This window comes from Rhinopithecus roxellana, chromosome 13 (genome assembly GCF_007565055.1).
Source record: "Rhinopithecus roxellana isolate Shanxi Qingling chromosome 13, ASM756505v1, whole genome shotgun sequence".
NCBI classification, from domain to species: Eukaryota; Metazoa; Chordata; class Mammalia; order Primates; family Cercopithecidae; genus Rhinopithecus; species Rhinopithecus roxellana.
In genome coordinates this window covers 131742441-131769570 of record NC_044561.1, presented here as the reverse complement: position 1 = coordinate 131769570, position 27130 = coordinate 131742441, and the positions used below count along the sequence as shown (strand labels likewise).

The 27130-nt window shown below is 56.0% G+C and overlaps 1 protein-coding gene across 5 annotated transcripts in view; it reads left to right on the top strand.

Annotated features, from left to right (window-relative positions):
- The window catches only part of COL18A1 (collagen type XVIII alpha 1 chain), a 103634-nt gene that overhangs the window by 28437 nt on the left and 48067 nt on the right, over positions 1 to 27130 (top strand). The window contains exon 1 of one of the 5 annotated variants that reach the window (XM_010370120.2): positions 18582 to 19261. The exons of 2 other annotated variants lie outside the window; for them this stretch is intronic. In XM_010370120.2, coding sequence (XP_010368422.2) covers positions 18616 to 19261 — 646 coding nt within the window. In that variant the 5' untranslated portion in view covers positions 18582 to 18615. Of the gene's footprint in view, positions 1 to 18581; positions 19967 to 27130 lie in introns of those variants that run through there. 2 more of the 5 variants (XM_010370118.2, XM_030914286.1) reach the window with 2 other exon arrangements.

Genomic DNA, 27130 nt, shown 5'->3' with positions numbered 1-27130 from the left:
ACAAAATACCAGGGCCTTTGCAGGTCTCAGGTGGATTCAGGTTGATCCAACAGACCCCAGCCCAGGGCCTGCAAGGAGGCTCCTTTTGCATGGCTGCCATGGCCCCTGGGAGCTCGGTTTGTCCTATGGGAAGGGCTCCTGCAGGAACACCTTTTGAGGTGACCCCTTGGGGAGATGAGCTGGACGGCGTTTGGAGCCCCCAGCTGCTCACTTTCCTGAGCTCTTGGTCCCATGTGGGGTTCAATAATTTTCTTTACACTGACAGGCAGCATCTCTTTGGCCAGCCGTGTGACTGTTGAGTCATGTGTCTTCTCTGTGCCTCAATTTTTCTCCCCTGCAAATGGGTTCACTGAAAGCACTGGCCAGGGGCAGGGCTGTGGCATGGCATGACAGGCTGAGGGGCACTGAGCAGGTGCCAGGAGCCAGGTGGTGTCAGGCAAGCCTCCCAGGAACCCCAGTCTGTGTGCACAGTGGGAAAGAGGCCGTCAGGGGCAGAGGGGAATGAACACCCACCCTTTGGGGGCTCAGGTGCCAGATGTGTGAGCAGGTGCATGGGCCAGATGTGTGAGCAGGTGCATGGGCCAGATGTGAGAGCAGGTGCATGAGCCAGATGTGTGAGAAGGTGCATGGGCCAGATTTGTGAGACGGTGCATGGGCCAGATGTGTGAGAAGGTGTATGGGCCAGGTATGTGAGCAGGTGCGTGGGCCAGATGTGTGAGCAGACACTTCCTGTGCAAGCCTGTGCTCCTGTGGCTCATGGGTTGTGTGATCCAGAAACCCAGAGGCAGTGGCTTTACCGGGGGGTGGTGACATTCAAGCTCTTGCAGGAGGGGGTTGTGACAGGGCAGGACAGAAGCATCTGACCAGAGGCTGCAGGGCCGCAGCATTTCTGCCCTTGGGGACAGGGGGCCTGTGCTGGGATGGCTGAAGCCTCCGCTCTCAGTTCAGAAACCAGATACCTTTCCCATCTGACCCCCCAGGCAGCAGTTAACAGGCCCAGGTGAGAGAGTTTGTCTCTGAGACCCGCTTTCCGTGCTCTCTCCTGGGGCACTCTCCAGGGGGGGTTGCAGCAGTTCTGAGCATCAGGCCAGAGGCTGGGACTCCCTGCCTGAGTCGGGGTGAGGGCTTCCTGCAGCTCTGTGAGCTTCAGAGGCTCGGCATGTACAAGCAGGGCTGTTGCGACAACCTTTAAAAAGTCACGGAGAAGAACCCAGTGTGTTTTCTCCTCAGAGGGAAGCAGAGGCTGAATGAATTTGCACCTGGACGTTCCGCCTCCACCTTCTTCCTGACCAAAGACTGTATATGCAGGTGGTTCCTGGGTATCGGAGGTGAGGAGGGCTGGCTGGCAGCGGGGAGAAGATGGGGGCTACCCCACACCTTGGCGGGGTCCTGGCGGGTTGCAGCCCCCAGAGCTGGGCTTCCCAGAAAGGGACGTCGCTTCTGTCCTTTGGGCTCTGCTGGGGTCTCTCTGGGGAAGGGTGACCCAGGGCCTTTGAGCAGCTGGTTCTAGACCAGGCCGTGGTTCCTGTGACGCTGACAGACTGCGGCTTGAGAGCCTGGGTCAGGAAAGCCCAGTCGGGGAAGCCAGGGGCTGGTTCTGACCCTGCATGGTTTCCTGAGGGATGTGCTCAGTGGGATTTGTCCCTGGAGCACCAAGGGCTGCAGGAAAGCTGCTGTGTCTCAGCCATGAGAGTTCTTCTGTGGGTGCAGGTGGGGATAGTGGGGTGAGCCCACCCTCCCGGGGACAGATATGGGGATGCCGGGATGCCATGCTACAGGTGTGAGTCCCGGGAAGTGGGTAGGGGGGCGATGGGAGGAATAAGAGGAAGGTGGGGTGGGGGCGGGAGGAGAGAGGAGGAGGAAGGGGGTGGGGGGAGGGAGGAAGGAAGAGGGGGAAGGTGGGATGGGGGTGGGAAGAAGGGAGAAGGAGGAAGGGGATTGTGAGGTGGGCGGAGGGAGGAGGAGGAAGTGGGGGCATCCCCATCAGAGACCTCCAGCAGTTTGGTCCATGGGTGGGTTGGTTAGGCCTGGGTTCAGAAGCCCCTGCAGTGTTAGGTGCTCAGCTGGGCCACGGAGCCCTGGCTTTCCCTCTGAGCACAGACCCACCAGGAATGGGCAGCCCATTCTTGGTGACCCTGGGGGCTGGGGAGCACCCACCCTCTGAGCCCTAGCTTAGCCTCCACGTGTGAGGTGGAAGGCATGGGCAGGGCCAGGCTGTGGGAGTCTGGGAGCGAGTAGGGGGTTGACTGGGGCAGAGGTGGGATCAGGTTGCAGGCAGTGAGTGTTTGCCCGCTGGGGTGGACGCTGGGTGGATGGGGAGCCGGGAGTCCTATGGGGAGAAGGGTCTGCCCTGGGCTGAGGCCCTGTCGGGGCATCACGGGCACCTGTGCGCCCTTCGAACATGCCCTCGGTATTCCCTGGCACAGGTCTGCTCAGGGTGTTGGCCTCCTCTGCAGTCAGGATCATGGGCCTGTTAATTGGAACACCTATGAACAAATGCTCTTCCCATCAGTAACCCCATGAGCCCGTCTCTTGGGCCCCTGTAAGATGCATCCTGGGGTCCCGGCCTCACCCGCTGTCCTTCACAGCAGAGCTGCAGGTCCATGGCCCAGGCAGGGTGGCCAACTCCTGCCCACTGGAGTCGGCGAGGGGGACACTGGGGCCTCAGGCTCATCTGGGCTCCTTTAGAAAGCCAGCACAACGTGGGATCTTTGCAGACAGTATTCTCTGTGAACAGGACCATGTTTAAAGAGGGCTCATTTGAAATCCTACCTACAGGGTTGCCGTCCCTTTGGTGAAATGCCCACACGGGTGACAGTGATTCTAGTCCTTGATTTCCTTGAGCAGATGGTGGGCCCCTGGGCTGAGAAGCCCCTCAGCCAGGAGTTCCCAGGCCCAGGGACGAGTGAGCTGTGCAGCAGTGTCAGAGCAAAGCAGCCGTCCTTGCCCTGGGCCCATCCAGTGTGTGCAGTGGGTAGAAGCCTGCGTGAGCTGGGCAGGGACGAGGGACGGTGCTGCCACCCCATTGTGAATCTGCGTTCATTTTCCTGACTTCCTGCATTTCTTGTGATTTGAAAGCTGGGGAGTGGAGGTTCCATTTCCTGCTCTATCTGGAAGGAGAAGGCTTTCAATTCGGCAAAAAGGTCGTCTTTGTGGGCGACTGTGTCTCAGGCCACGTGGAGGCCACATGGAACTCCCTTGGGGGTGGGGACCGTGGGACTGGATGGCGGGAAAGTGCCCCACCCCTGCAGCCCTGGAACTGTGGCTGGGGTAGGGCTAAGGCTGGGAGAGGGGGTCTGGCAGGGAGGGAGCTGAGGCTGCTGGGGGGACCGCCACTGGGGGTGCCCTAGAAGGAAGGAGCTGTGGCTGTGGGGTCCCTGAGGGGAGAAGGATATGGCTTGGCGGGGAAGCTGTCGGGGGAGGGAGCTGTGGCTGGGGGGATGGCATGCCTGGGGGTCCCTTACTGGGGAGTTGTTGGCTGGGGGGCAGCCATGGCTGGGGGAACTCTGGCTAGGGAGGGGCTGGCTAGGGGTGAGCCGGGCTGGAAGGGGGGGCCCTGGCTGGGGAGCAGCTGGCTGTGGCAGGAGCCGTGGCTGGGGCTTCTGCTCCCTGCGTCTGTTCCTGTACACAGTGAAGATGGGTTCTATTGCCAAGGTTCTGCAGGTGGGGTGTGTGCCGTTCACACCACAGCATCACACAGGCACTCTCCTGCACACACACACACACACACACACACTCAGACCCTCACACTCCAGGGTTGGGCAGGGGACCCCGGACCTGGCCTCCAGAGCTCATCCCTGGGTACCTGGGCAGGGAGTGTTGGTCACACTGTGCACCCCATCCTTGTTTTCTCAATGCTGGATTTACTTTTCTTGCCAGCCGCATGGCCTGCCCTTCTCAGGGCTTTGGGCTACTCTGCAGGGCTGGTGTTCGAGGCAAGAAAGGGAAAGGGGCAGTTGAGAGGGAGTGTGTGCTGTGGAGGCTGAGACCCCATTTGCACTGAGCCCTTCCATGGTTGCTCAACTCCGGCAGGAGCCCACTGAGGCTCAGGGGACCTCTGCATGGTGCCAGGGCCACACGAGCTCTGCAGCACATTGACAAAGGTGCATCTAATCCTTGTGGGCAGAGTGGCTTATAAGACACATTAGCAGGTCTGTCTGTGCAGCCGGAAGGAAGAAAATGAAGTTAGATGCCCACTTGTAATTTGGCACCCAGAGACACATTCCAGATGGCCACCTGGGGCTCCCTGGTGTGGTCTGGGGGCCGATGGGGGCCGAGGGGCTGCTCTGGGTCTGTGTGGAGGTGGATACCGAAAGCCACAGGACGTGCCTAGGAACATTCATGGTCATTTGGCAGGGCCGTTCCCGGCACAAAGAAAGGCTGTCGGAGGTGCGGGCCGCGCTTATCACCTGCATCTGACCCCACCAGGCACCTCACAAATGTGACCCTTATGTGTCAAAGTTTTTCAATTCGAGAAAACGTTTCTGTTGCTGTTATGGACAGTGCTGGCCTAAACAGACGTGTCCCTTGGTCATTTCCCCATCAGAACACGGTGGGAGGGACCTGCTCTGCCGCAGCACCCCAGGCCGGCCTGGACGGGCCCAAGTGGCCGTGGTCCAGTGGCTGTGGTCAAGTGGCCGTGGTCCAGTGGCCGTGGTCCAGTGGCTGTGGTCGAGTAGCCGTGGTCCAGGGCGCGGAGGGCGCAGCGCGTTCCGTTTCGGCTCCTCCGGTGGGGGTCGCTGTGCTCCCTGCCTGCGTGCCTCGCGTGCGTGAGCAGAGGCTGTGGATGCCGGGCGCCCGCCGGTCACGGGCTGGTGGGCAGAGAGGTCATGACCTTTTACTTTCTGGGCCTTTACATGTTGCAACGCGTGCGTCCCGCTCGTAATAAAAATGTCCAACGAAACGAAGAGCGAAGTGAACTTTTTGGTTAAGGCTCCCATTGGGACTTCGGTGCCGGCTGAGCAATGCCTGGGCCTCTGGCTCCCCCTGGCGGCCGGTCCCCGGCTGACGGAAGCGCCTCGCGCAGGCTCCGGGCGTCCTGGATCATGTCCTGTGCACGGGCCTCCGGGTCTGCGAGCTGCGGCGGGGTTCAGAGCGTGTTCTCCCTGGAGCTGCTGCCACCCTGGGCGGCTTTGGGCGCGTGCAGCAAGCAGGGTTTGGATTTGGAAGTGCAGCTCGTCCTGCTGCCAAGCACAGAGCCTGGCCTCCAGGATGCTCAGGAAATGCCGCTCTCTGCGCCCCGGAGTGCTCAGTGCGAACCTGTGGCGGCCACTACAGTCTCCGGCTGCGAATGTAGCAAGGAGTGGGAACTAGGCCTGGGAGATGGGAGGGTTCGTCTGAATGACTTCCTGAGCGAAAGCAAACCGGGAAATCTCGGGCTGCGCGCTCTTGTCCCGACCTCGCACCTCCCACCCTTGCTGTGGGGCCAGCACCCAGAAAGCACGAGGGGAGGCTGGCAGGCCGTGGGTCGCACTGGCGGAGGGCCGACGATGGGGCAGACGTCTCCGGCCCAGCCCCCTGGGCTCGGGGATGCAAGAGCAAGGGCTGTGCGGTCGGAACGTCGGCCGTGGCTGTTTCTGTGTGAGGGCTCCACACCAGCTTAGCTTCCTCAGCTGGCACACAGGCTCCGGCTGGAATTTGCTGCGTTCTCCAAGCTCTGCAAGATTCAGAAGCAGAGGCCTCCCTGGGCTCTCGACCCCCTGGCTTCTTGCCCACCCACGTAGAGGGTCCAGAGCTGCGCCTTGCTGTCTGTGAGGAAAGCAGGTGCTTCAGGCCTGCCGGGGGCCCCTGGGAGTTGCTGGGTGGGCTCCTCAGACCCTGCAGGGCTGACCCCTGGCTCCAGGTCCTGGGCCTCTGTGCCGCGTTCCGTGCCTGTGCCTTGCTCTTTTCTTCTTTGAATCCCACCTGCGAGTTTTATTTTTGTAACTGCAGAGCATGATGAAAACCGCAAAGCCACCGAGGCACGCGTCCTGTCTGCGGGGAGGGCCCCTTACTCTCTGGCTCTGCATCATCCACGTGTCTCACTCACCATGGGTGTCCCTGCCCCTGAGCCCACCCTCACCTGTGTCCTCAGCTGGGTAGGCGCTGCCCTCTCTGCCTCCGCCTCCACCACCTCCCGGCCATAGTAGTCTCTGTCACCAGGTAGTAGCAGGGCCGGGCTCCTTTGGGCGAGCACGCCCAGGCCCAGGGGTGAGGGCCCACAGCCATACAGATCCAGCCAGGCCGGGGTCTGCCCTGCAGATTTCCCTCATCAGTAGGATGAGGCCCCGCGTGATGATGTGGGTCCCACTGTCAAAGAAGTGATTGAGAGCATCGGAGGACAGGGCGGGTGTGGTGTAGGAGGGAGCTGGAACCGCTGGGGTATCGCACGCCTGCCTTCACTTTCCAGGGCATGAGCTGGGAGGGTGATGCCTGCAGCGTTGCCACAGCAGCTCATGGGCCTGGGTCTGCCCCAGGTCGGGGCTGCCTTGCTGATGGTGGCCATGGTGCCCTAGGCGGACCACCTCCATGCACCTCACTTCCCAGCCAGTCCTGCTTTCCACATTGGTGATGATTTCTAGGTATTTGCAGTGAGGCTAGGTCCTGGGGCAAGGAGCAGACCGGGCTGAGGGGTGGTCCGTGGTCAGGAGCAGGACCTGGGACCCCAACCTGCATTGAGGTCCAGCCTGCCCTGGTTAGCTGGGTGGCCCTGAGCAGACCCAAGGGTGGCGGTCCTGGTGTGGGCGGATTCCTGGAGGACATGTGGGTCTTGCATCCAGCACAGGTCCTAGTGCCTGGGAGGTGCTTACCCCATGGACCCAGCAGGCACGAGTGTGGCTGTCACAGCTGGGGTCTAGGTAGGTCAGGCAGCTCTGTGGGAACCTGGCTGCATGAGGCTGCCCTGAGGCCTTCCATGAGAAAACCCAGTTAATGAGCAACCTGTAAACCCTTGAAAACCGAGTGGGCCTTCACCGGGTTGAAAGGCTGCCCATGCCTTTCCTCCTCGGCCCTCACAGCCCAGCTCGGCGTCATAGCAGAGTCCTGGTGGTGGAGATGCTTTGCCCACTGGCCACCCAGGGCTGGGAGCCTCGGCCAAGGGCTCCTTCCTTGCACTGTGTTCTCTCGGGACCTAGGAGGTCCCAGGGTGTGGACTGTGGTGAACTGTTCTCCGACAGATGGCCCTTTTTCTCCCAGGTGGGCAAAGGGTGAAGCCTCTGGGTGGTCCTGTACCTGTCTGTCACATCCTGGGCTGCAGCTGGGTCCCCAGGGAGGCCTCCATGAAAACACAAATCAAATGCTAATTTCCTGGTAAAGAGTCTTTATGAGAACAATGCGGCCCCGTGCTCCTTTGCGGGGCTCTGCTGGTGGAGAGGAGTAGCTGAGCTGTAGCACTAAAGAGAGATGCCTGCTACATGAGCCCCTAGACGTGTCCCAGGGACACTGGACATCTGGTGGCCCTGCAGACTCCTAGGAAGGGGACTGTCTTCCCAATGGCAGTCAGGACTGCCTGTCCTCTTTTGGGTGGCCAGGATGTTGCAGGCTGAGTAGGTGTCTGGCCTTACCACTGGGGGGCCACGTTGCCACGTAAGAATTCAGTGTCCCTCTGTGGGGAATGTGCTTCCTGGCTGCCACGCTGCCGCTCTCTCTTGTCTTCTGTTTGGCCCCTTCCCTGTTGCACATCCTGGCCTGGCGTGGTCATCCTGTGGCATCCTTGACCCTCTCCCATGTGACTTGTGTGCTCCGTGGTACCTCCTGCCTCCCGAAATCACCTCTCGGTTCACTTTGTGCCAGGTACAGTAGCCACGAGGGCTGAGACCCTCCCCTTTTGTTCTCCAACGCATCTTCAGTGCTGCGAGCAGGCTCGGCTTGCAGCAGGAGCACGGATGAGCGTGCGGAGTGAATGAAGGGCCATGTGCCCATGTGGGTGGTGTGCGGAGGTGTGGTGAGGCACGTGCAGGGGTGTAGCGAGGTGTGGGACGTGCGGAGTGAATGGAGGGCCGTGTGCTTGTGTGGGTGGTGTGCGGGGGTGTGGTGGGGCGTGGGGCTGGGGTCGGCTGGTCGTCCGGACTTTTGGTTTTCTGGCTGTAAAATGCACGTGCCAGGATAGTTGTGAGGTGCACGCTCACTCGTGCATGGAGCATGGTTCTACAGTGCTGTGGACAGAGGAGCCCTCGATAAATGCCAGCCGTGAGCATCGGGAGCCGGCACAAGAGCAGGTTTGAGAGCCTGGGTCGTTCGGGGCGAGAGAGGCTCCGGGAGCGGAGGCTGCGAGCCAAGGAGGAAACTCGCTACTCGACGTGTCCTGGGTGGTTCAGGGCGAGAGAGGCCATGGGGAGCACAGGCTGTGAGCCAGGGAGGAAATGCTACTCAACCGTTAGGAGGAAACGGCGTGCTCCTCGAACATGCTGGTACTAGGTTTGAAAACCAACACTAGCAGCAAAGATGACTCCGTGTCCATACCCTAGTTTTTAGAAGTTGATAAATACCCCCTCTAAAAATGAGTTTTAAAAGCACAGGAATTTAGAAGAGAAACACTTTCATCAGATACATGAAAAAAATCAATCTCACTCAAAATGGAAGTAATTAAGAAATCAAGCAGCATTAAGGATTGTGTGGTTTGGAAAATGTGATACGGGTCTCCCTTGATTGATTTGAACAGCTTTATTGAGATGTAATTCACATTCTGTGCAATTCACTCGAAGTGTGCAATCCAGTGGTTTTCAGTATATTCAAAAATCTGTGCCACCATCATCCCCGTTGACTGCGGAACATTTCATCACTCCAGAGAGAAGCCTTTCCGCCACCCTCCCTCCCTCCAGTCCTGGCCACTGTTCATCTCCTGGGGTCCCTCTTCTGAGCTTCCGTACAAATTAAACCATGTAAGGTGTGGTCCTTTCTGTCTGGCTTCTTCCCCTCAGCATGTGGTTTCCAGGTTCGTCCGTGTTACACCCTGTCCCAGGGCTTTATTCCTTGCTGTCACTGAATGATACCCCACCGGGTGGAGACACCACACTGTGTTTGTCGATTCAGCAGTTGGTGGACTTCTGAGCAGTGTCCACCTTTTAGCTGTGATGAACGGTGCTGCTGTGAACACTTGTGTACAAGTTTCAATGTGGACGTGTGTCTTCGTTTCTCTTGGGTATATACCTAAGGTGGAATCACTGGGACTATGGTAGCTGTGTTTACTCATTTGAGCAACCGCCAGCCGGCTTTCCCAAGTGTCTGCACCGTCTCACATCCCTTCGTGCAGCCTTGAGAGTTCCGATTTCACCACATCTTTGCCATCACTTGTTTTTACCTGACTTTTTGATTCCAGCCCAACTTGGATGTAAAACAGTATCTCTTGGTTTTCATTTGCATTTTCATGATGACTGATAATGTTGAACATCTTTTTTTGTGTGTTTTTGTTGGCAATTTGCATTTCTTCCTTGGAGAAATGTCTATTCCGATTCTTGCCCACTTTTAGTTGGATGATTGTCTTTTGTTGTCGAGCTATGAGTTCTTTACATAGTCTAGATGGATGTGCTTCCTCACATATATGATTCGCAAATACTTTCTCCCATTCTGTGAGTTGTCATTTCACTTTCTTGATGGTGTCCTTTGAAGCACAAACTTTTAAAAGCACAAAACTTTTAAATTTTTATGAAGTCAATTTATTTTTCTTTTGTCACTTGGGCTTTTGCTGTCATATGTAAGAAGCCTTTGCCAAATCCAAGGTTATGAAAAAGAAAACCTTTAAAAGGTTTTTTATTTTAGCTCTTATATTTAATATATTTTTAATATTTTTAATATGTATTTATATATTAATATATTATATTATATATTATACAATTATACAATATATTATATTATATAATTATATATTATGTATTATATATATTTATTATATATATTAGATTATATATTATATAATTTATGTATTTATTATATAATATATATTAACATAATATGTTTTAATATATATTTAATGTATTAAGATAAAAAATTTAATAGCTGCATGTGGTGTGAAGTAAGGATCCAGCTTCACCCTTTTGCGTGTGTCTGTTCCGTTGACCCAGCACCGTTTGTTGAAGGCTGCTCTTTCCTCATTGAACAGTTTCGACATTCTTGTCAAACGTGAGTTGCCTGTAGGTTTATGAGTTTATTCCAGAACCCTCAGTTCACTGCATCGATGCATGTGTCTGTCCTTGCACCACTCCCACACTGTCCTGTTACCATTGCTTTGTAGTAAGTTTTAAAATTGGGAGTATAAGTCCTTCAACTATTTTCTAATCCAATCCTATGAACAAACTGGATGGCAGATGAAACTGAAAATTTCCTGGAAAGGTGCAAACTACTCAAACTGATTCAACAAGAAATAGACAGTGTGAATAGATCTATAACAAGTGAAGAGGTTGAATTAGTAGTCCAAAAACACCCTTAAAGAAAAGCCAAGGACCAGAGAGCTTCCCAGCTAAATTCTACCAGGCATTTAAAGAATTAAAACCAGTTCTCACAAACTCTTTCAGAAGGCTAGGAGAGTGGAAAGCACTTCCCAGTTCATTTTATGAGACCAGTATTACTCTGACACCATAATCAGACAAAGACATTGCCAAAAAAAGAAAATTGCAGACTAATTTATCTTATGAATATGGTCACAGAAATCCTTGGTAGACTACTAGTAAATAAAATCCAGCAACATATAAAAAAAATTCACCATAACTAAGTGGGATTTATCCCAGGAATTCAAGGTTGGTTTAACACTTGAAAATTAATGTAATACATTATATCAATAGAATAAAAAATTTAAAACACCCAATCATCTCAATAGATGCAGAGAAAGTATTTGACACAATTCAACACCATTCATGAAAACACTCCACAAGCTGATAGCAAGCGTCTGTGACAAAGTCCACAGCTGACACCATGCTTGTGGTGAAGGAGCAAATGATTTCCTCCTAAGATCAGGAGCAAGACAAGGACGTTCCCTATTGCCCCTTCTATTTAACATTGTACTGGAGGTTCTAGCCAGGAAAGTTAGGCAAGAAGAAATAAAAGACATCCAGATTGGAAAGGAACAAGTAAAACTGTATTTTTAGAGGCCAGATCTTATATATGTATATCTTATATATGAGATATATATATCATGTATCATATATATCACATATCATATATATTGTATATCATATATATTTAAAAGCAAAAGTTTCTTCTAAAAAGTTTTTTATTGTTCCTCTAAAAATACAGTTTTTTCTAAGTAATCCACAAAAAAACTATTAGAACTAATAAATGAGCTCAGAAAGGTTGCAGGGTGTAAGATCAATATAGAAAAATCTATTGTATTTATTTATACTTGCAATGAACAATCCAAAGATGACATTAAGAAAGAAAAATCTGTTTACAACAGCATCAACAAGAACTTATGCTCTGAAAACTTCAAAACAGCATTGAAAGTAATTAAGGAAGATCTAAATAAATGGAAAGTTATCCCGTGTTTATGGATTGGAAGATAGAATATTTCCTAAATCGACTAGAGTCCACACAACTCCTGCTGGAATCCCCACTGGCTACAGAAATTGTCAAAGTGACCCCAATACTTAAATTGAATTTCAAGGAACCCGGAATGGCCAGAGCAATCTTGGAGAAGAACAAAATCGGGGACCCCTTGGCTCTCGAAGTTCTTAGTGTCTTTGAAAATATCTGCTTTGTTTTGGGTAGAGTGTGGATGGTTCCCTTAGAGCCTACAGAGCACAATGAGATCTTTTGTTTTGCCTTAGTGAACTTTATAACATCAAGCAGGAGATGTCGGTGAGCCTCACTGCCCCGCTGTGCTCCACCCATCGGCCCTCCTTGCTGCAGCATTCAGGAGAAGACAGAGGCAGTGTCTTCTGCCAACCTCCTCGGACTGGGAGGAGTAACAAGACTTTGAAGGCGTGCCAGGAATAACACCCACACGGAGCCCCAGGGGACATGGATCGAGGTCTGAAAAGCATTTCTTCCCACCCTCTGCTGAGTCACCTGCACTGCCAGAGGCGGAGCTGGCATAGGGAGTTTGCCAAAAGACATCAGGAAGAAACCTCTATTTTCTCTACAAACATCCGATTGAGAACATTTCAAACCTGCATTGACGTTGATAGGATGATCAGAAAATGCTCATACACACCTTCCATTCAACTCACAAGCAAACACTTGCTACGTTTTTCCCAGGCACTCCCTTTCTCTCCATCCATATCCACACACACACACATATCCACGCACACGGGTATCCATGTGTGTGCACACACAAGAATATCTACATGCACCTCCATGTGTGTACATATCTGCACACATCCATGATGCATATCCATGTGTGCACATGTACATACCCATGCACACATTCACGCATGCTCGTCTCTTTGCACACATAATCCACATGCAGTCCACGCACACAGATAGCCACGTATGCATGTATCCATAGCCATACATCCATGTACACGCACACACGTGTGCTCCTGCATATCCACAGGCAAGTACAGACACTCGCTGAGGTGAGCCACAGCATCTCCACCCATTGCCCTGTAGATGCACTTCTGTGTGCATATCCCAGGAACAAGGACATTCTTTCACAGAGCCACAGTGTCATCGTCACGCCCGAGAAGTTTACAATAATTCTGTCCATGCTCCCGTGAACAGGCCGTCTCCAGATGCACTCCATAATGTCCTTTGCCCCACTGGCCTGCGTGTCTTTTGGGCAGTCCCAGAGCTGTCGGGGACCACGTGTTGCATTAGTGTCCTGCTCTGTAGTCTGTTGACTCTGGAGCAGCCCTACCTGCCCCCGCCGCCCCACCACCTTCTTCCTGACATGGGTGTTTCTGGGAGTCCAGCTGGGTTTCTGCGGGGGTGTCTGTCCCGCAGCCTGGACTTACCCACCTGCCTGCTCGTGTTTAGGTGCAGGCTTTGTGGAGAACCATGGCAGTGGTCCATGTGTCCTCCTTGTGGCCTCCTGTCAGGGGCACAGGTGGCAGCTGTCCCTGGGAAGATGCCTCAAATGTCTTTTCTCTGCGACGCTTTGATCCTCATGCTGCTCCTGCCTCAGGCCCCGCTGCCCGGCTCATGACCCTTCACCAGTGATCCATCTCCCGTGTCTCTGGCGGCCTTCCCAAGGGTGGGCCGTGGGGGTGCGGAGGAGGTTGCACCAAGCCCAAGGGGAGGACCTGGCTCTCATGGGCTTCCAGCTGCTGCCGGCCAGGTGCGGGAAGAGGCAGGTTGCCCACTGAGCGCCAGGCTGTGCTTGGCATTAATTTAGGAGCCAAGAAGGCTCCCACCGCTCGTGATCACCCAGCGGAGGACTGGGGTTGAAGAGGTTGAAGAGCTCAGGCTCCCCACCTGGTGGTCCCCGAGCTCTCCCGAGCGGTCAGAGGGACACCAGAGCCTGGGGAGGGACACGGCTGAGTCCAGGAATGTACATCCAGGGAAGAGCTAAGAGAAGCCTCCTCATGGAATCAGGGGACAGAAGCCTCCGCTCTGCCCCACCATGGAGGAGAGAATGGGCCTATGGGGCACGCTGAGCACTGAGCAGAGGGGGAAAGAGGCTGTAAGCTGGGGGTAGATGTTAGACAAGGTGTTGTCACACCCCCTCTGCCTCCTTAGGTCTTCAGGTCCACATGGTGTTCGGTGACAGGGGAGCGCCCTCCAGGGACCTGGACCCGGGCCCAGCCACCTGGCCCTCTCACTGTGTGGCCACCTCCAGCCACTGAATCTGCAGATGGCGGCAGCTGGTCATGCCGCTGGCTGGGGTGTGCCCAGTCCAGGTCTGGTGAGAGGTCCTGGCCAAGCAGTGGAGCCTCCAGGGGGCACTTGCAGAGCTTCTGGCCTTTTGTCATTGTGGTTTGAAAAAGTAGCCACAAGATATAGAGTCCAGGAAGCACATTCAGAGACTTTAGACAATCATAAACTAGTTGCGCCACAGAAAGATGAAAAGTCATGTTTTCATTTCAAAAGGGCTGGAGACATGTCCGCAGCATCCAAACCTTGACTGGCTGTGCCCGCCTGGGGGGCGTGCCCATGGGCAGTGGCTACTGGGACCTCAGGGCCCAGGTTTCCCTCCGTGGAATCTCCAGGAGCCCTGCCTGGGCCTGTCCTTGGACAGTCTCTGGTCCCTGGGGAAGGAGGGGAGGGAGGCCACTCCTGAGGGGTCTCTGCAGGACATTCTGGGCTCAGGCAGGTATCTGGGGGCAAGGACAGGGAGGGAATGAAGGGGGTGGCTCAGGTGGGGGCTGCCCTGCTCCCTTATCTCTGTCGTCCTCCCCCAGCCTCCAGGGCTGAGGTGTGGGAGGCCCACGGGGAGGGAGCCCAGAGCCACCCGCCACAGGCCGAGGCCTAGGGTGGCCACGAGTAGGAGGAGCACTTCTGACAATTGAATAGCCTGGCGCCTCAAAGCTACGGTTGGGGCCTTCAGCCCGGAAATGGGCCCCCCTCTTTGCCCCCTGACGAACCAGTTTCCCCTGTTCACGTGTGGGTGTTTGTGCCTTTTTTAAAAAAGAAAATAAAAGACCACACCATTTAGGAATCCGAACAAGACAGACCAACAAGACAGTACAAAGCCCGGCTCGGGGCAGGTGAAGCAGTGGGAGGAGCCTTCCTGGAGACCAGATGGGGTGCGGGGAGGGGGGAGGCTCAGTTCTTGGCACCTGTGTTCATGGTGGGCAGAGTCTCCCTTGGCCTCTGAAACAGCCACCAGTGCATATGACCTCCCTCCGCATCTCAGGCCTCCCTCCCGCTGTGCCCACCCTGCACCCCGCTGCCAGCTGCTTCAGTGTTCGGAGCCCGTGGCTGGCGTGGCAGTGGCGAGCCCTCGATGGCTGTGTGGACGCCAGAGGCTGAGGGAGGACACCTGCTCTGTGGTGGGACAGCACCCCCGGGTCCACCAAGACCAGGTGGACGCTGAGGCTCCAGGGCCTCGTGGCTGCTCCAGTGGCCCCGTCACCTAAGGAGACAGGGCCCGACTCTACAGGACGGCACCGGTGGGGGATGGCAGGTCCTCTGGGGGGTGTGGGGTTCTGAGCTGTTTGCCTCAGGACCCTCAGGAGCGGGCAGGTCATGATAACAGGAGTGGCTGCATGCGGGCAGCCCATGGCTACAGCTTCCAACGGGCATTTCTAGTGCCCTGGCCAGATGGCCGGCCAGCGGTGGCCATGGTACCGCCACACTGGAGCCTAGCAACAGAGGGAGACCAATTTTCTCATCAGGTTAGCCGGGGAGTAGAGCAGGGAGTCACCCCAAGTCTGTCTCCACACCGAGTGGGACAGGCTGTGATGATGCCCAACACAGCAGCTGGGTCAGCTTGGCTTCCAGGAAGGGAGCCCCTTGGCCCGCCTGTTGTCATAACTGAGAGCCAGAGAAAGGGGCTCCACAGGCTCCGGGGCCCTGGGGACGCAGCTGGGTGGCTGTGTTGTGTGGTGCCGCCTTTCCGGTATCCCCGGGATTGGCGAGCCGTGCTCTTCCCCAGCTCCCCGCTGGCCTTCGCAGGGATGATGTGCTTGTCTGCGTGGGGTTTGCTGAGGGAGTTTGTGGTTAACATTGCCCTTGTTGAGTCGCATGAGGACCCCGTGTTCTGCGCTCAGCCAAGGAGCACTCAGAGGGGAAGGTGGTGGGATTTGAAGGCTGCTTCCTCTGCGAAGTCAGACGGGGAAGGTCGATCTCAGGCCTCAAGGCAACAGGGTGGAAGGACTTCAGACTGGGGCACCCTCCTGTGTCACCCAGGTCCTGTGCACCCCCAGGGAGGGGTCTCACCTGTCTTGTTGGCTGTGCTCTGTGGAGAGCCGTGGACCCTCTTCATCCTTAGCTTGGGTCATCCCATGGGAGCTTCATCATGGGCCTCCCAGCCGCCTCATCAGAGCCAAGCGGTTCCTGCCTTCCTGCAGACCCCAGGGTCCCTCATGATGACGTGTCCTCCGTCTCTAGCAGGCCTGAGGCCGCACTCACCCCAGGAGGGGCCAAGGAGCTGCAGGGAAACTGCCAACTGCTGCTCCCTGTGCCTCAGCTTCTCTGCTCTCTCCACCAAGGTGAAGAGGCCGCGCCGAAACCCTGGTCTGCGCTGCTCATGGTGCCGTCTGGGCACACGGACTCCTGGAACAAGTCATAGTCAGGCCCTCTACACGGAGCTGGGCAGGGGCTGGGGAGGAGGCCTGGATCCCTGGCCATACTGCTAGAGGACTTGGGCAACACCAGGGTGCTTTCTGAGAGCACAAGTACATGGTGAGTGTGCTTGCCTGTATGTGTGTGCAAGTATGTGTGTGCGGGCATGTGTGTGTGCACATGTGTGAGTGGTCTTGTGAGCATGCATGGCAGAGCTGAGCATGCGTATGCACAGTGTGTGTGATGTGTGAGCATGTATGTACGTGTGTGGGCTTGTGTATGTATGTGAGTATTCACACATGACGTATGGCATAGCTGAGCATGCACTACATGTGTTCATGTGTGAGCAGGAGTGAGCGTACATATGTGTGTGTGTATGTGGGTGTTCGTGTGTGAGCGTGTGTGTATACACACGTGTGTGTGATGACATGTATGAGGAGGCTCATGTAGTAGCCACTCTTGCCAGGTGCTTCCTAGTGGGAACTAGATCCCAGGGGCTGAGCTGTGGGGCCGTGGCAGAGCTGCACTAGGATTTCCAAGAGGTGAAATGTGTGATGCTGTGGAGGTGCTTGGAGGTGAGGGAACCCCGATGGGGGACAGGAGGCTCTCAAAGCACTTGGAGGTGGAGGAGTCCGGGACAATGGGCAGGAAGGGTAGGGTCAGGAGTGCAGTGGGCAGGTGAAGGTTGGAGGGAGCTGGGCACCCTGCAGATGGCAGGGTGGGTGCTCAGTGCGATGGGGCTGCCACCATCCTCCAAGTGTGGCCCCGAGGGCCAGCGCTGCTGTCCCTCCATTGCCGGGTGTAATCAGTTCCTTGTGCCTGGCTCTGCCCAGGAGCTGTATGTGGGGGGTGTGAATGACCTCGAGCACAGAGCCTTTGGGATGGGGCTGGGGGCGTCCCCACCCTGACAGTGTGGCAGGGCATCCCTCACAAGTGGAGCCCAGAGTTCCCTCCCAGAGAAGTGCTGGGGGAGGAGGGGGCGGTCTCTGGAATTTCTGTTCGGAGACTTTCGGAAGCGTGTTTAGGCATAAAATCACATCCGCGGCAGTCAGTTTTCAAGCAAAGAGACTATTCTCTGGGCATCTCTAAGACGAGTTTGGGCAGTGTGGGGATTCGTTTGGGGATCAAGCCCTCGCCAAGACGCAGGTGTTTGCTTGTGGGATGCCTGCGCCTGCCCTCGAGACGGATGTGGCACTCAGCTGCTTGAAACGAGGCCGGGTCCCAGGCAGCCCGGCCCTGCCCTGTGGGAGCCGCTGGCTGTAGCATGTCCTGACCTGGGGACAGCTGGGGACAGGTTGTGAGGCTGTCACATCTACTGACCCCGGCCCCGGGGGAGGGTGGCTGCGAACCCAGCCACACAGCCTGGAGGAGGCAGGGTGACAAGGGACTCCAGCTGGGGGAGCGGGTGTGCAGAGCGCTGTGGCGGGGGGGATGGGTTGTGGGGTGAAAACTGTGGGTATGTGCGTGTGAGGATGTACACATGTGTGAACATGTGTGTGATAGCACGTGTGTGCGTGTGAGTGCATGTGTGTGAGCATGCCTGTGTAGACTGTCTGGATTCCATGTGGCTCCACCTCTTCTGGGCTCCGTGATCTTGAGCAGGGTCCCCAGGCTCATGCCTCAGTTTTCTTCATCTGTGAAATGGGCCGATGGCCGGGCTGCACACAGATCCTCAGAGGGCGTAAGGCACACTCAGCACCCACTGCTGTGCCCGGGCAGCTGGTGGGGGCACAGCAGCCACTCACATGCCACTCACAGCCCTGTGGGTTACCCACTGCCTGGAATGTTCCAGTCTAATCGGATCCTTTTGTTGATGGGGAGACTGAGGCCGGGAAGGAGGATGCATTCCTGCCCTGGTCCCAGGCTCCACCTCTGCTGGGTCTCCTGGGCAGAAGGTCAGGAAGGGCTGAAAGGAACACAGTCCAAGACAAGTAAAGCCCCAGCTTCGAGGGGAGGCACAGTGGCTCTGAGGGGGTCCGAGCTCCCCGAGACCCTCCCCGGGATGTTTAACGACTGGGGCAGCCATTGCAACAGTGGAATTGGCACTGCAGCAAGCTGAGCATTTTTTCAGTTCCAAGTTTCCTACAGCACAATGGCTCCGGGCCAGGCACCTCTGGGCGTTCCAGGTCAGAGGGGCAGCAGGGGCTGGGGGCCGCTGCCTCAGTGCTTTTGTGATGGGGTCCTGGCCTGGAACCCCAGTCCAGAGACTCAGCAGCCCTGCCTGGGCAGAGCCTAGCGGAGCACATGGGGAGCCCCGCGGACACTGCACACACTGCCCTCTGTCCTCACGGAGCCTGGGGCTGCTGCAGGGCTGTGGGAAAGAAGTTGAAAATCCTTGGGTGCTCGAACCCTCGGGTGCTGGGCACCTTGATTCCAAGGCTAGTGCCTTCTTTCCTTCTGCAAGAGTGAGGGGTGGGAGACAGAACTGGCCAGAGGCTGGGAAGCCTGCATAGGGGAGGGCAGGAGGGCGGGAGCCTGGCTAGCCCCACCTCCAGGCACAAAGGCCCTCCCGCCGCCCTCGGCTCCAGCGTCACAGCCCAGATGGCTCCCGACCCCAGCGGCTGCCGCGTCCTGCTGCTGCTCTTCTGCTGCCTGGCAGCTGCCCAGGCCGACCTGCTGAACCTGAACTGGCTTTGGTTCAATAATAAGGACACCAGCCAAGCAGCTACCACGATCCCTGAGCCCCAGGGGCTCCTGCCTGTGCAGCCCACAGCAGACGCCACCACGCACGTGGTCCCCCAGGATGGTTCCACGGAGCCAGCGACAGCCCCTGGCAGCCCTGAGGCACCCTCAGAGCTGCTGGAGGACAGCCAGGGCACCCCCACTTCTGCCGAGAGCCCGGACACGCCAGAGGAGAACATTGCCGGTGTGGGAGCCAAGATCCTGAACGTGGCCCAGGGCATCCGGAGCTTTGTCCAGCTGTGGAATGGCACTGTGCCCACTGAGAGCTTGGCCCAGGCGGAAACACTGGTTGTCGAGGCTCCTGTGGGCCCCCTCGCCCTCCCTGGGCCTTCCAGCAACCCCCAGGAGAATGGGACCACTCTGTGGCCCAGCCGTGGCACTCCCAGCTCTCCTGGCGCCCACACGACCGAGGCTGGCACCCTGCCTGCACCCACCCCATCGCCTCCCTCCCTGGGCAGGCCCTGGGCACCACTCACGGGGCCCTCAGTGCCACCACAGTCCTCAGGTAGAGCTTCTCTCTCCTCCTCGCTGGGCGGGGCCCCTGCCTGGGGAAGCCTGCAGGACCTGGACAGCCAAGGACTCTCGCCCACCGCAGCCGCTCCCAGCCAGCAGCTGCAACGCCCTGACGTCCGCCTGCGCACACCACTTCTGCACCCCCTGGTGACGGGCTCCCTGGGCGTGCACGCGGCCCCCTCTGCCTTCTCCTCTGGGCTCCCGGGCGCACTGTCTCAGGTTGCAGTTACCACTTTAATCGGGGACAGCGGTGCTTGGGTCTCCCACGCGGCTAACTCTGCGGGGCTGGGTCTTGCTAATAACTCTGCCCTGCTCGGGGCTGACCCTGAGGTCCCCACCGGTCGCTGCCTGCCCCTGCCGCCCTCCCTGCCGGTCTGTGGCCGACTGGGCATCTCGCGCTCCTGGCTGCCCAACCACCTCCACCATGAGAGCGTCGAGCAGGTGCAGGCTGCGGCACGGGTGTGGGGGGGCCTGCTGCGGACGCACTGCCACCCCTTCCTCGCCTGGTTCTTCTGCCTGCTCCTGGCCCCACCGTGCGGCAGGGTCCCGCTGCCCGCCCCGCCACCCTGCCGCCAGTTCTGCGAGGCCCTGCAGGACACGTGCTGGAGCCACCTGAGTGGGGGCCGGCTGCCTGTTGCCTGTGCCTCGCTCCCAGCCCAGGAGGACGGGTACTGTGTGTTCATTGGGCCGGCTGCAGGTAACTGGCTGGCTCCACTCTCCCCACCCTTTTCTCTTTGCCTTGCCAGGTAAGCGTGGTCAGGGCTGGCATGAGCCTGGTACAGGTTCCCCCACACTGAGTCTCTACGGTCAGGGGCCCGTGGCCCTCGGGAGGCGGGAGAGCTGGGAGTGAGGCATCCTGTGCCGGGAGGAGGCCGGCGTCTGGACGGGAAGAGGGTGGATGAACCACAGCCAATGTGTCCTGCGGCTTCCTGGGCATTTTAGCGCATTTAGTCCTCAGTACAGTCCCGAGATACCCTGCCATGCCCTGAGTCACAGAGAGGAAACTGAGGCGTGGGGCAGTGGCGTGACTCATCCCAGGGAGCCGGGATTCCCACTCAGGTGCGGCTGCATCAACTTTGCCCCAGTCACTAAGCTGCACAGTTCGACCCGCTTCCTGGGAGCCTTAGCGTGCTCAGGCCAAGGGTGCTGCCTTGTGGACAGTGCAGAGACCCTCACCAGGGTGGGGACCAGGGAGGTCCGCAGGGCCTGTCCTGAGAGGGAGCCTTTCATGTCCCCCTCCCCATCATGAAGCACACAGCCTCCCTGCCACAGTAGGGGACGCTCCTGGGCCCAGGGGACGTTACCCCATCACCACGTGGCCTGGCCCTGTTGCTGGCTGGGCAGTTGGGGGTCAGGAAGGGGAGGGAAGGGGGAACTCTTTAACCTCCCGGGGGCAGGGGCAGCCCAGGAAGGACCCCAGCAGCTCCCTCCTCTGTGTCCGGGGGTAGACAGGGCCCCTGAGCTATGCCTGCCCCATTCAGATTCTGCCTGCTGTGTTCACCTGGCAGCCTTGGCCCAGAGGCCCCGTTCCCACAGGGCGAGGTGCTCTGTCCTCTTCTGCTGTCCTCCCCATAGTGCCGAGGGGACGCAGCCTTGGTCTTTGCCCTGTGGGCTTTGGGACAGGGTTGGTGGGGGTTAGCAGCTGTGCCGGACCTGGAGGTGGGGTTACCTGCAGTGGAAATTTTAGTGGACGCCCACCTGCCAGGCTCCGTGAGGGATGACGAGCTTGCTGATTCCCCTCGAGTTTCAGGCCAGTGACCATTTCACTCAGCAAAGCCCAGAGCCTCTGCAGACCCTGTGTGGGGCCTGGGGTGTGGCCGGGGGGCCACAGGCAGGGCAGGGACAAGTGCTGACAACAGGTGGTCCCAGGAGCAAAGCCCACATGGGCTGGAATGGAGGGGCAGGCAGGAAGGGAGGGAGGGCTGCAGTGGGGCATGGCTGAGCCTGAGGCAGGTACAGGAACTGTGCTGGGGGACGTGGTGTGTACAGGCGTGGGGGCCCTTGTGGATACGCCCCAGAAGCGTAGGGCTGGAGCTCTCCTGTGGCAGGGGCTGTGCCCATGGCTGTTGGCATCTCGGGGCTTCGATGGTACCCCCAGGGCAGCCGGCACTGCCACAAGCAGCCAGATTCGTGGGTCCCACTCATGCTCTGTCCCTGGAACACCCAAATACCAAGCAAGCACCAGCCGTCTTGCAGGCAACCCCCCTAGGGCCACACCCCACCTGGCAACTGGTGGCCAAGCCCTGTTCCCCACCCAGTGTGTGGGTAGGGCAGCACTTCAGGGGCCGTCCTGCCTGGAGAGACCCTGGTCCAGTGTCCTGGAGCCCCAGGAGGCTCGAGCACAGCCCACCTTGTCCTCGGAGGCAGACAGGACAGCGGCGGGCTGGGAGGGCTGCGGCCTGTGGGAAGGGAAACGCCAGGCCCCGAGGCTGTCTGGGATCAGCTGAGCACTCTGAACAAGCGTCGGCCTCAGGGAAGGTGCTGATCTCCTGGGAGTCGGTGCTCAGCTGCATGGCTTGGGGGCTGGGGTATGAGTGGGGCTATGAGGGCAAGGAATTTCTGTAACTGCAGCTGGCCCAGTCGGTGGCACAGACTGAAGGGGACTTTTCACTGAACACTGGACAGCTTGATAGTGTCCCCATGTGAGGAAGGCAGTGTCCCGCACAGGGTCCTGGGGATCTCCATCGGCATTCGTGGCCTACGTTGCCTCTGGCCAGAGGTGGGCCTCGGGCTTCATCATGGAGTCCCTTCCCAGGTGTGGCCTGGCCCGGAGGGTCCTGCCCCGTCTTCTGGCCTCTCAGCTCCTCCCCAGCCCAGGTTCCTCTTGGGTGAGCCCCCACTCCTGCCGGGCCCCCGTGTTGGGCTGGACACTCCCAGCCCTGGGTGAGGGGCAAGAGGAGGAGGGGGAGCCCAGCCCCCCATGTTGGTGCCTGACCCCTCGGGGCAGGCTGTGAGGCCCTGGAAGTGGGGGTGCTGGGCTATGGTCCTGGCACCAGAACAGAGCCCTCGAGGCCCACAGAGGGCCCTGGCTGCATCTCCAGGCCATGGGGTCAGGGAGTATGAGCCCCTGAGGGGAGGGGAGCTGGAGGGGTCCTGCTGCCTCCTGCCTGGCTCCATCTCCAACGCCCTCTCCACCTGGTCCTGGGCACTGCCCTGTGTGTCCACCCCCCTGGCACACCTCGAGGAGAGCATGGGGGGCAGTGTGGCCATGCTGGGGTGTGGGGGCACTCAAAGGGAGGGTGCACCCCGTGGTCAGCACGCAGGCAGGGACCCTGTGGAGGGTTTTGGCGTGTTGTGGGCTTGTCCCTCAGACCCACAAGGAAGGGAGTGAGGCCCCCACACAGGGGAGGGCCGGAGTGGGGTAGGGAGGCTCCCCCACTGCAGGTGCCAAGAGTGAGTGAACAGGGCTTGGGCTTGGGCTGCTGGGGACACTGCCTCCAGGAAGCCCCCTGGGCTGTCTCAGTGGGACTCTATGAGTGACACGGAGCTCAGGCCACAAGGGCTGTGGGAGTGTCACCCCACGACAGCAATGGGTGCCTGGCCCTCTGGACTCTGCTCTCTACGCCCCTCCTGAGCTCTCGCAAACCCTGGCCCCTGGGACCGTAGCAGAGGCAGGTGATGTTTCCAAGGAGTCCTACAGGCAAGCGTCTTCTGACCTGGGAGGTGGGTATTGTTCCTGTTTACAGTTGAGAAACTGAGGCCTAGGAAGGACAGACACGTGTGCCTGCCACGAGTGTGGCAGCAAGAAGGGAGCCTTGAGAGGGCCCCGCAGCCTGGCCCTAGAGTGCTCTTTAGCATCGCAGCAGATGCAGGACAAGCAAGCCCCCAGCCGGGGAGCACCAGGAGACCAGCAGCGTCCACCCTCGTGGTACAGGCCATCTGATGAGGGGCAGGGACCAGTGCTGGGATGGACGATGCCTATGCATAGAGTGGGGCGCACCTGGGCACAGCTGCCACCGGGGTGCTTGGGAAGCAGGTCCACACACACGCCAGCCAGGTCACTCATCTCCAATGTACCAGTCCCATGATCTTGGCAAGTGGTGCACAGGTCCCTGGGCTGGGGCTTCCTCTACCTCCACCCCCATCACTGGACATTCGGAGGTCGATGGGAGGCCACGGGAGTGCACGTGGAGGTCTCATCACCGTGATGGCCCTGAGGGGCTGCTCCTTTCTTGCTGCTCCCTACCCTGTGGGCCAGCCGCTGGTGCACAAGTGTCCTTACACGGTGCCTACCTCTTGCTCCTTTAGTCAAATGCAGAACTTGAGAAAATTGATTTGCCTGATATTTCTGTGTAACTTTGGTTTAAGAAGGAGAGAAGACCACTCCATGAGAAACAGCTCATTCTTATCTCTCACCGCTTGGCAACCTACAAATATTTTTTCGATGATGCTGGCTAAGCTTCTCATAAATTCTCCATGTCTCTCAGATGCACCAAGAGTGACTCAGCATTTAACTCCTACTGGAGTGTCAAGGGCCCAGTGCATTGGGTTCAGTTGTCTGTGGGTACAAGATCTTGTGTGATTCTGAACCAGGCACAGATAGAATGAAAAGCACAGCACTCCAAACAGGGCTCCCTGCAGGTCCTTACATATATTTGGGTTTTGTAGATATCTAAAGTCAAGCTAGTGGACATCTGTCCCTTCAACCAGTTACCGTTGTAAGTGTGGTGAGAACACTTAAGATCTACTCAAGTTTGAAGTGCCATATGCAGTACAGTATTCTATCTGTAATCACCATGTGTACATTAGACCTCTAGAACTTACGCTTCCTGCATAACTGAAGCTTTGTACCCTTCAACCCACAGTCATATTTCCTTCTCTCCGTGGGCTGGCCTGGGCTGTGCCCTGTTAGCATTCCCAGATAAACAACAGCTAAGGGATTTAATTGCCACTGGACCTTCCCTGCAGGAAATGGTCTGGTAGTCCAACAGGTGAAATGAAAGGGCATTGCTTAGTAACAGTAAGTCAAGGAGGCCCCCATTGCCTATGCACAGAGTGGGGTGGCAGCTGTGCCCCATTGCACCCCACTCTGTGCATGGGCACCATCTGTCCTGGCACCGGTCCCTACCCCTCATCAGATGGCCTGCACCATTAGGGTGGATGCCTGCTGGTCTCCTGGTGCTCCCTTACTGGGCCCTTGCTTGTCCTACATCTGCTGCAATGCTGAAGGGCACTCTGGAGCCAGGCTGCTGGGCCCCCTTTGAGGGTCCCTTCTGGCTAGCCATATCTGTGGCACACACACATATTTGTCCTTTCTAGACCTCAGCCCCTGACAACCACCATTCTACTCTGCTCCTATGAATATGACCTTTTTAGATACCATATATAAGTAAGATCATGCAGTATTTGCATCTGTGCCTGTCATTTCTTGTAGTTTAATATCCTCCAGGTTCATTCATAAAAAGTGCAGTTACAAACTGTCGTTGCAATACCAGCTTTTATAATTGCCCATGTATTTACCTTTATTGAAATCTTCATTTCTTCATGTAACCTGTTGTTATTGACTAGTGTCTTTCATTTCACCTGCTGGACTACCTGGACCATTTCCTGCAGGGCAGGTCTAGTGGCAATCAACTCCCTTCGCTTTTGTTTATCTGGGAATGCCAATTTCTTCTTCACTTTTGAAGGACAGTTTTGCTGAATATAGGACTCTCGGTTAACAATTTTTTTTTTCTTTTAGGACATTGAATATATTGGTCCACTGCCTTTTGGCTTCCAAAGTTTCTGTGAGAAATCTGGTGATAATCTTATTAAGAAGCCTTGTATGTGATCAGTTGTTTTTCTCTTGCTGCTTTCAAGATTCTCTGTTTTTAAAAGTTTTATCATAATGTACCTTGGTGTGAGTCTCTTTGAGTTCATCTTACTTGCAGTTCCCTGAGCTTAACTGTTTATATTCATGTCTCCTTACAAATTTGAGACGTTTTCAGCCATTATTTCTTCAGATAGTCTCTCTGCACCTTTCTTTTTCTCTTCTGTTTGCAGCTTCCACAGCATGCATGCTTCCTTGTCTCTTGATGGTGGCCACATGCCTCTTAGGCTCTTTTCACCTTTCATTTATCTTTTGTCTTTGATAATTTCCATTATCCTATCTTCAAGCTCATTGATTTATTCTTCTATCTGCCCAAATCACCTTCAGATTCCTTTTTTTTTTTTTTTTTTTTTTTTTTTTTTTTTTTTTGAGGCGGAGTCTCGCTCTGTTGCCCAGACTGGAGTGCAGTGCACTCAGCTCACTGCAAGCTCCGCCTCCCGGGTTTACGCCATTCTCCTGCCTCAGCCTCCGGAGTAGCTGGGACTACAGGCGCCCGCCACCTCGCCCGGCTAGTTTTTGTATTTTTAGTAGAGACGGGGTTTCACCGTGTTAGCCAGGATGGTCTCGATCTCCTGACCTCGTGATCCGCCCGTCTTGGCCTCCTAAAGTGCTGGGATTACAGGCTTGAGCCACCGCGCCCGGCCTCACCTTCAGATTCCTCTAGTGATGTTTTCAATTTCAACTATTGTACTTTTCAGTTCTATAATTTCTTTATGGATTCTGTCAAGGTTTTTATATTGATATTTCCATTTTGTTCATACGTCACTTTCTTGACTTTCTCCACACCTTCCTTTAGTTCTTTGAGCATCTTTAAGACAGTTGTTTTAAAGTCTTTTTCTAGTAGATCTGCCATCAGGTCTTTTGCAGGGACAGCTTCTGTTGATTTATTTTTCTCCTTTTAATGTGCTATACTTTCTTATCACTTTGTGTGCCTTGTGACTTTGTGTTAAAAAGTGAACATTTGAACTCAGTAATGTAGCTCTGGAAGTAAATACTCGCCCTTCACCAGTGTTCACTGCTTTTTGTTACTTTGAAAAAAATTTTTGTCTCTGTGCCAAAGATCTCCCTGAGGTGTGAACTTCAGGTCTTCTTGGGTCTTTTCTGAGCCTGTCCCTTTCCCTGGGTGTGTGCAGCCACTTTCTAATTTTACTCTTACATGCTGCTGTTTTTCAATGTCCTGTTCTTTCATGTTTGGCTCCCAAAGGAGGAACAAGATGAGAATGAGGAAGAAAAAACAGTGCCAGCCATCTAAATCCTCTTGAAGTCACTTCATCTGGAAGGGGAACTTGCAACAACAGAGGGAGTGTAAAACAACGGCCCCACCTCCCTGTCTGCACCTCTGTGTTCCCAAGCAACCTGATCAGAGCACAGGTTCTCAATGTCTGCAGGACAGAGTCCTTTTTGCCATCCTGTTTCCCACAAGCTGTGTGGCCACTGCTCCAGGAACTTGTGCATGGCACCTGCTATGGGAATGGGGGTGGGGGATGGATGTGCAGCTGCTATTGTGCCAAGAGCTGGGGTTCAGCTAAATTAACCATCTGTTACTGTTCAAACCTTCCTCTGGACATTGCAAACTTTCAGTAGACTCCAGAGTTCCAAAAGAGTTCTAAGACAAATTCTGTCTATGCACTTGTTAATTAGTTGGAGAGATGGATTCCTGGTGCTTTCCATCTGCCATTTCCCAGAGTACTCCAGAGTCATTTTCAAACATGTTTCTTTCTGTCAAATAATCAGGTCTTGGCCAGGTGTGGTGGCTTATGCCTGTAATCCCAGCACTTTGGGATACCAAGGCTTGTGGATCGCCTGAGGTCGGAAGTTCGAGACCAGCCTGACCAACATGATGGAGAAACCCCGCCTCTACTAAAAATACAAAATTAGCCAGGCGTAGTGGTGGGTTTCTGTAATCCTAGCTACTCAGGAGGCTGAGGCAGGAGAATTGCTTGAAGTTAGGAGGTGGAGGTTGTGGTGAGCTGAGATCACGCCACTGTACTCCAGCCTGGGCAACAAGAGCGAAACTCCATCTCAAAAAGCAGAAAAGAAAAGAAAAGAAAA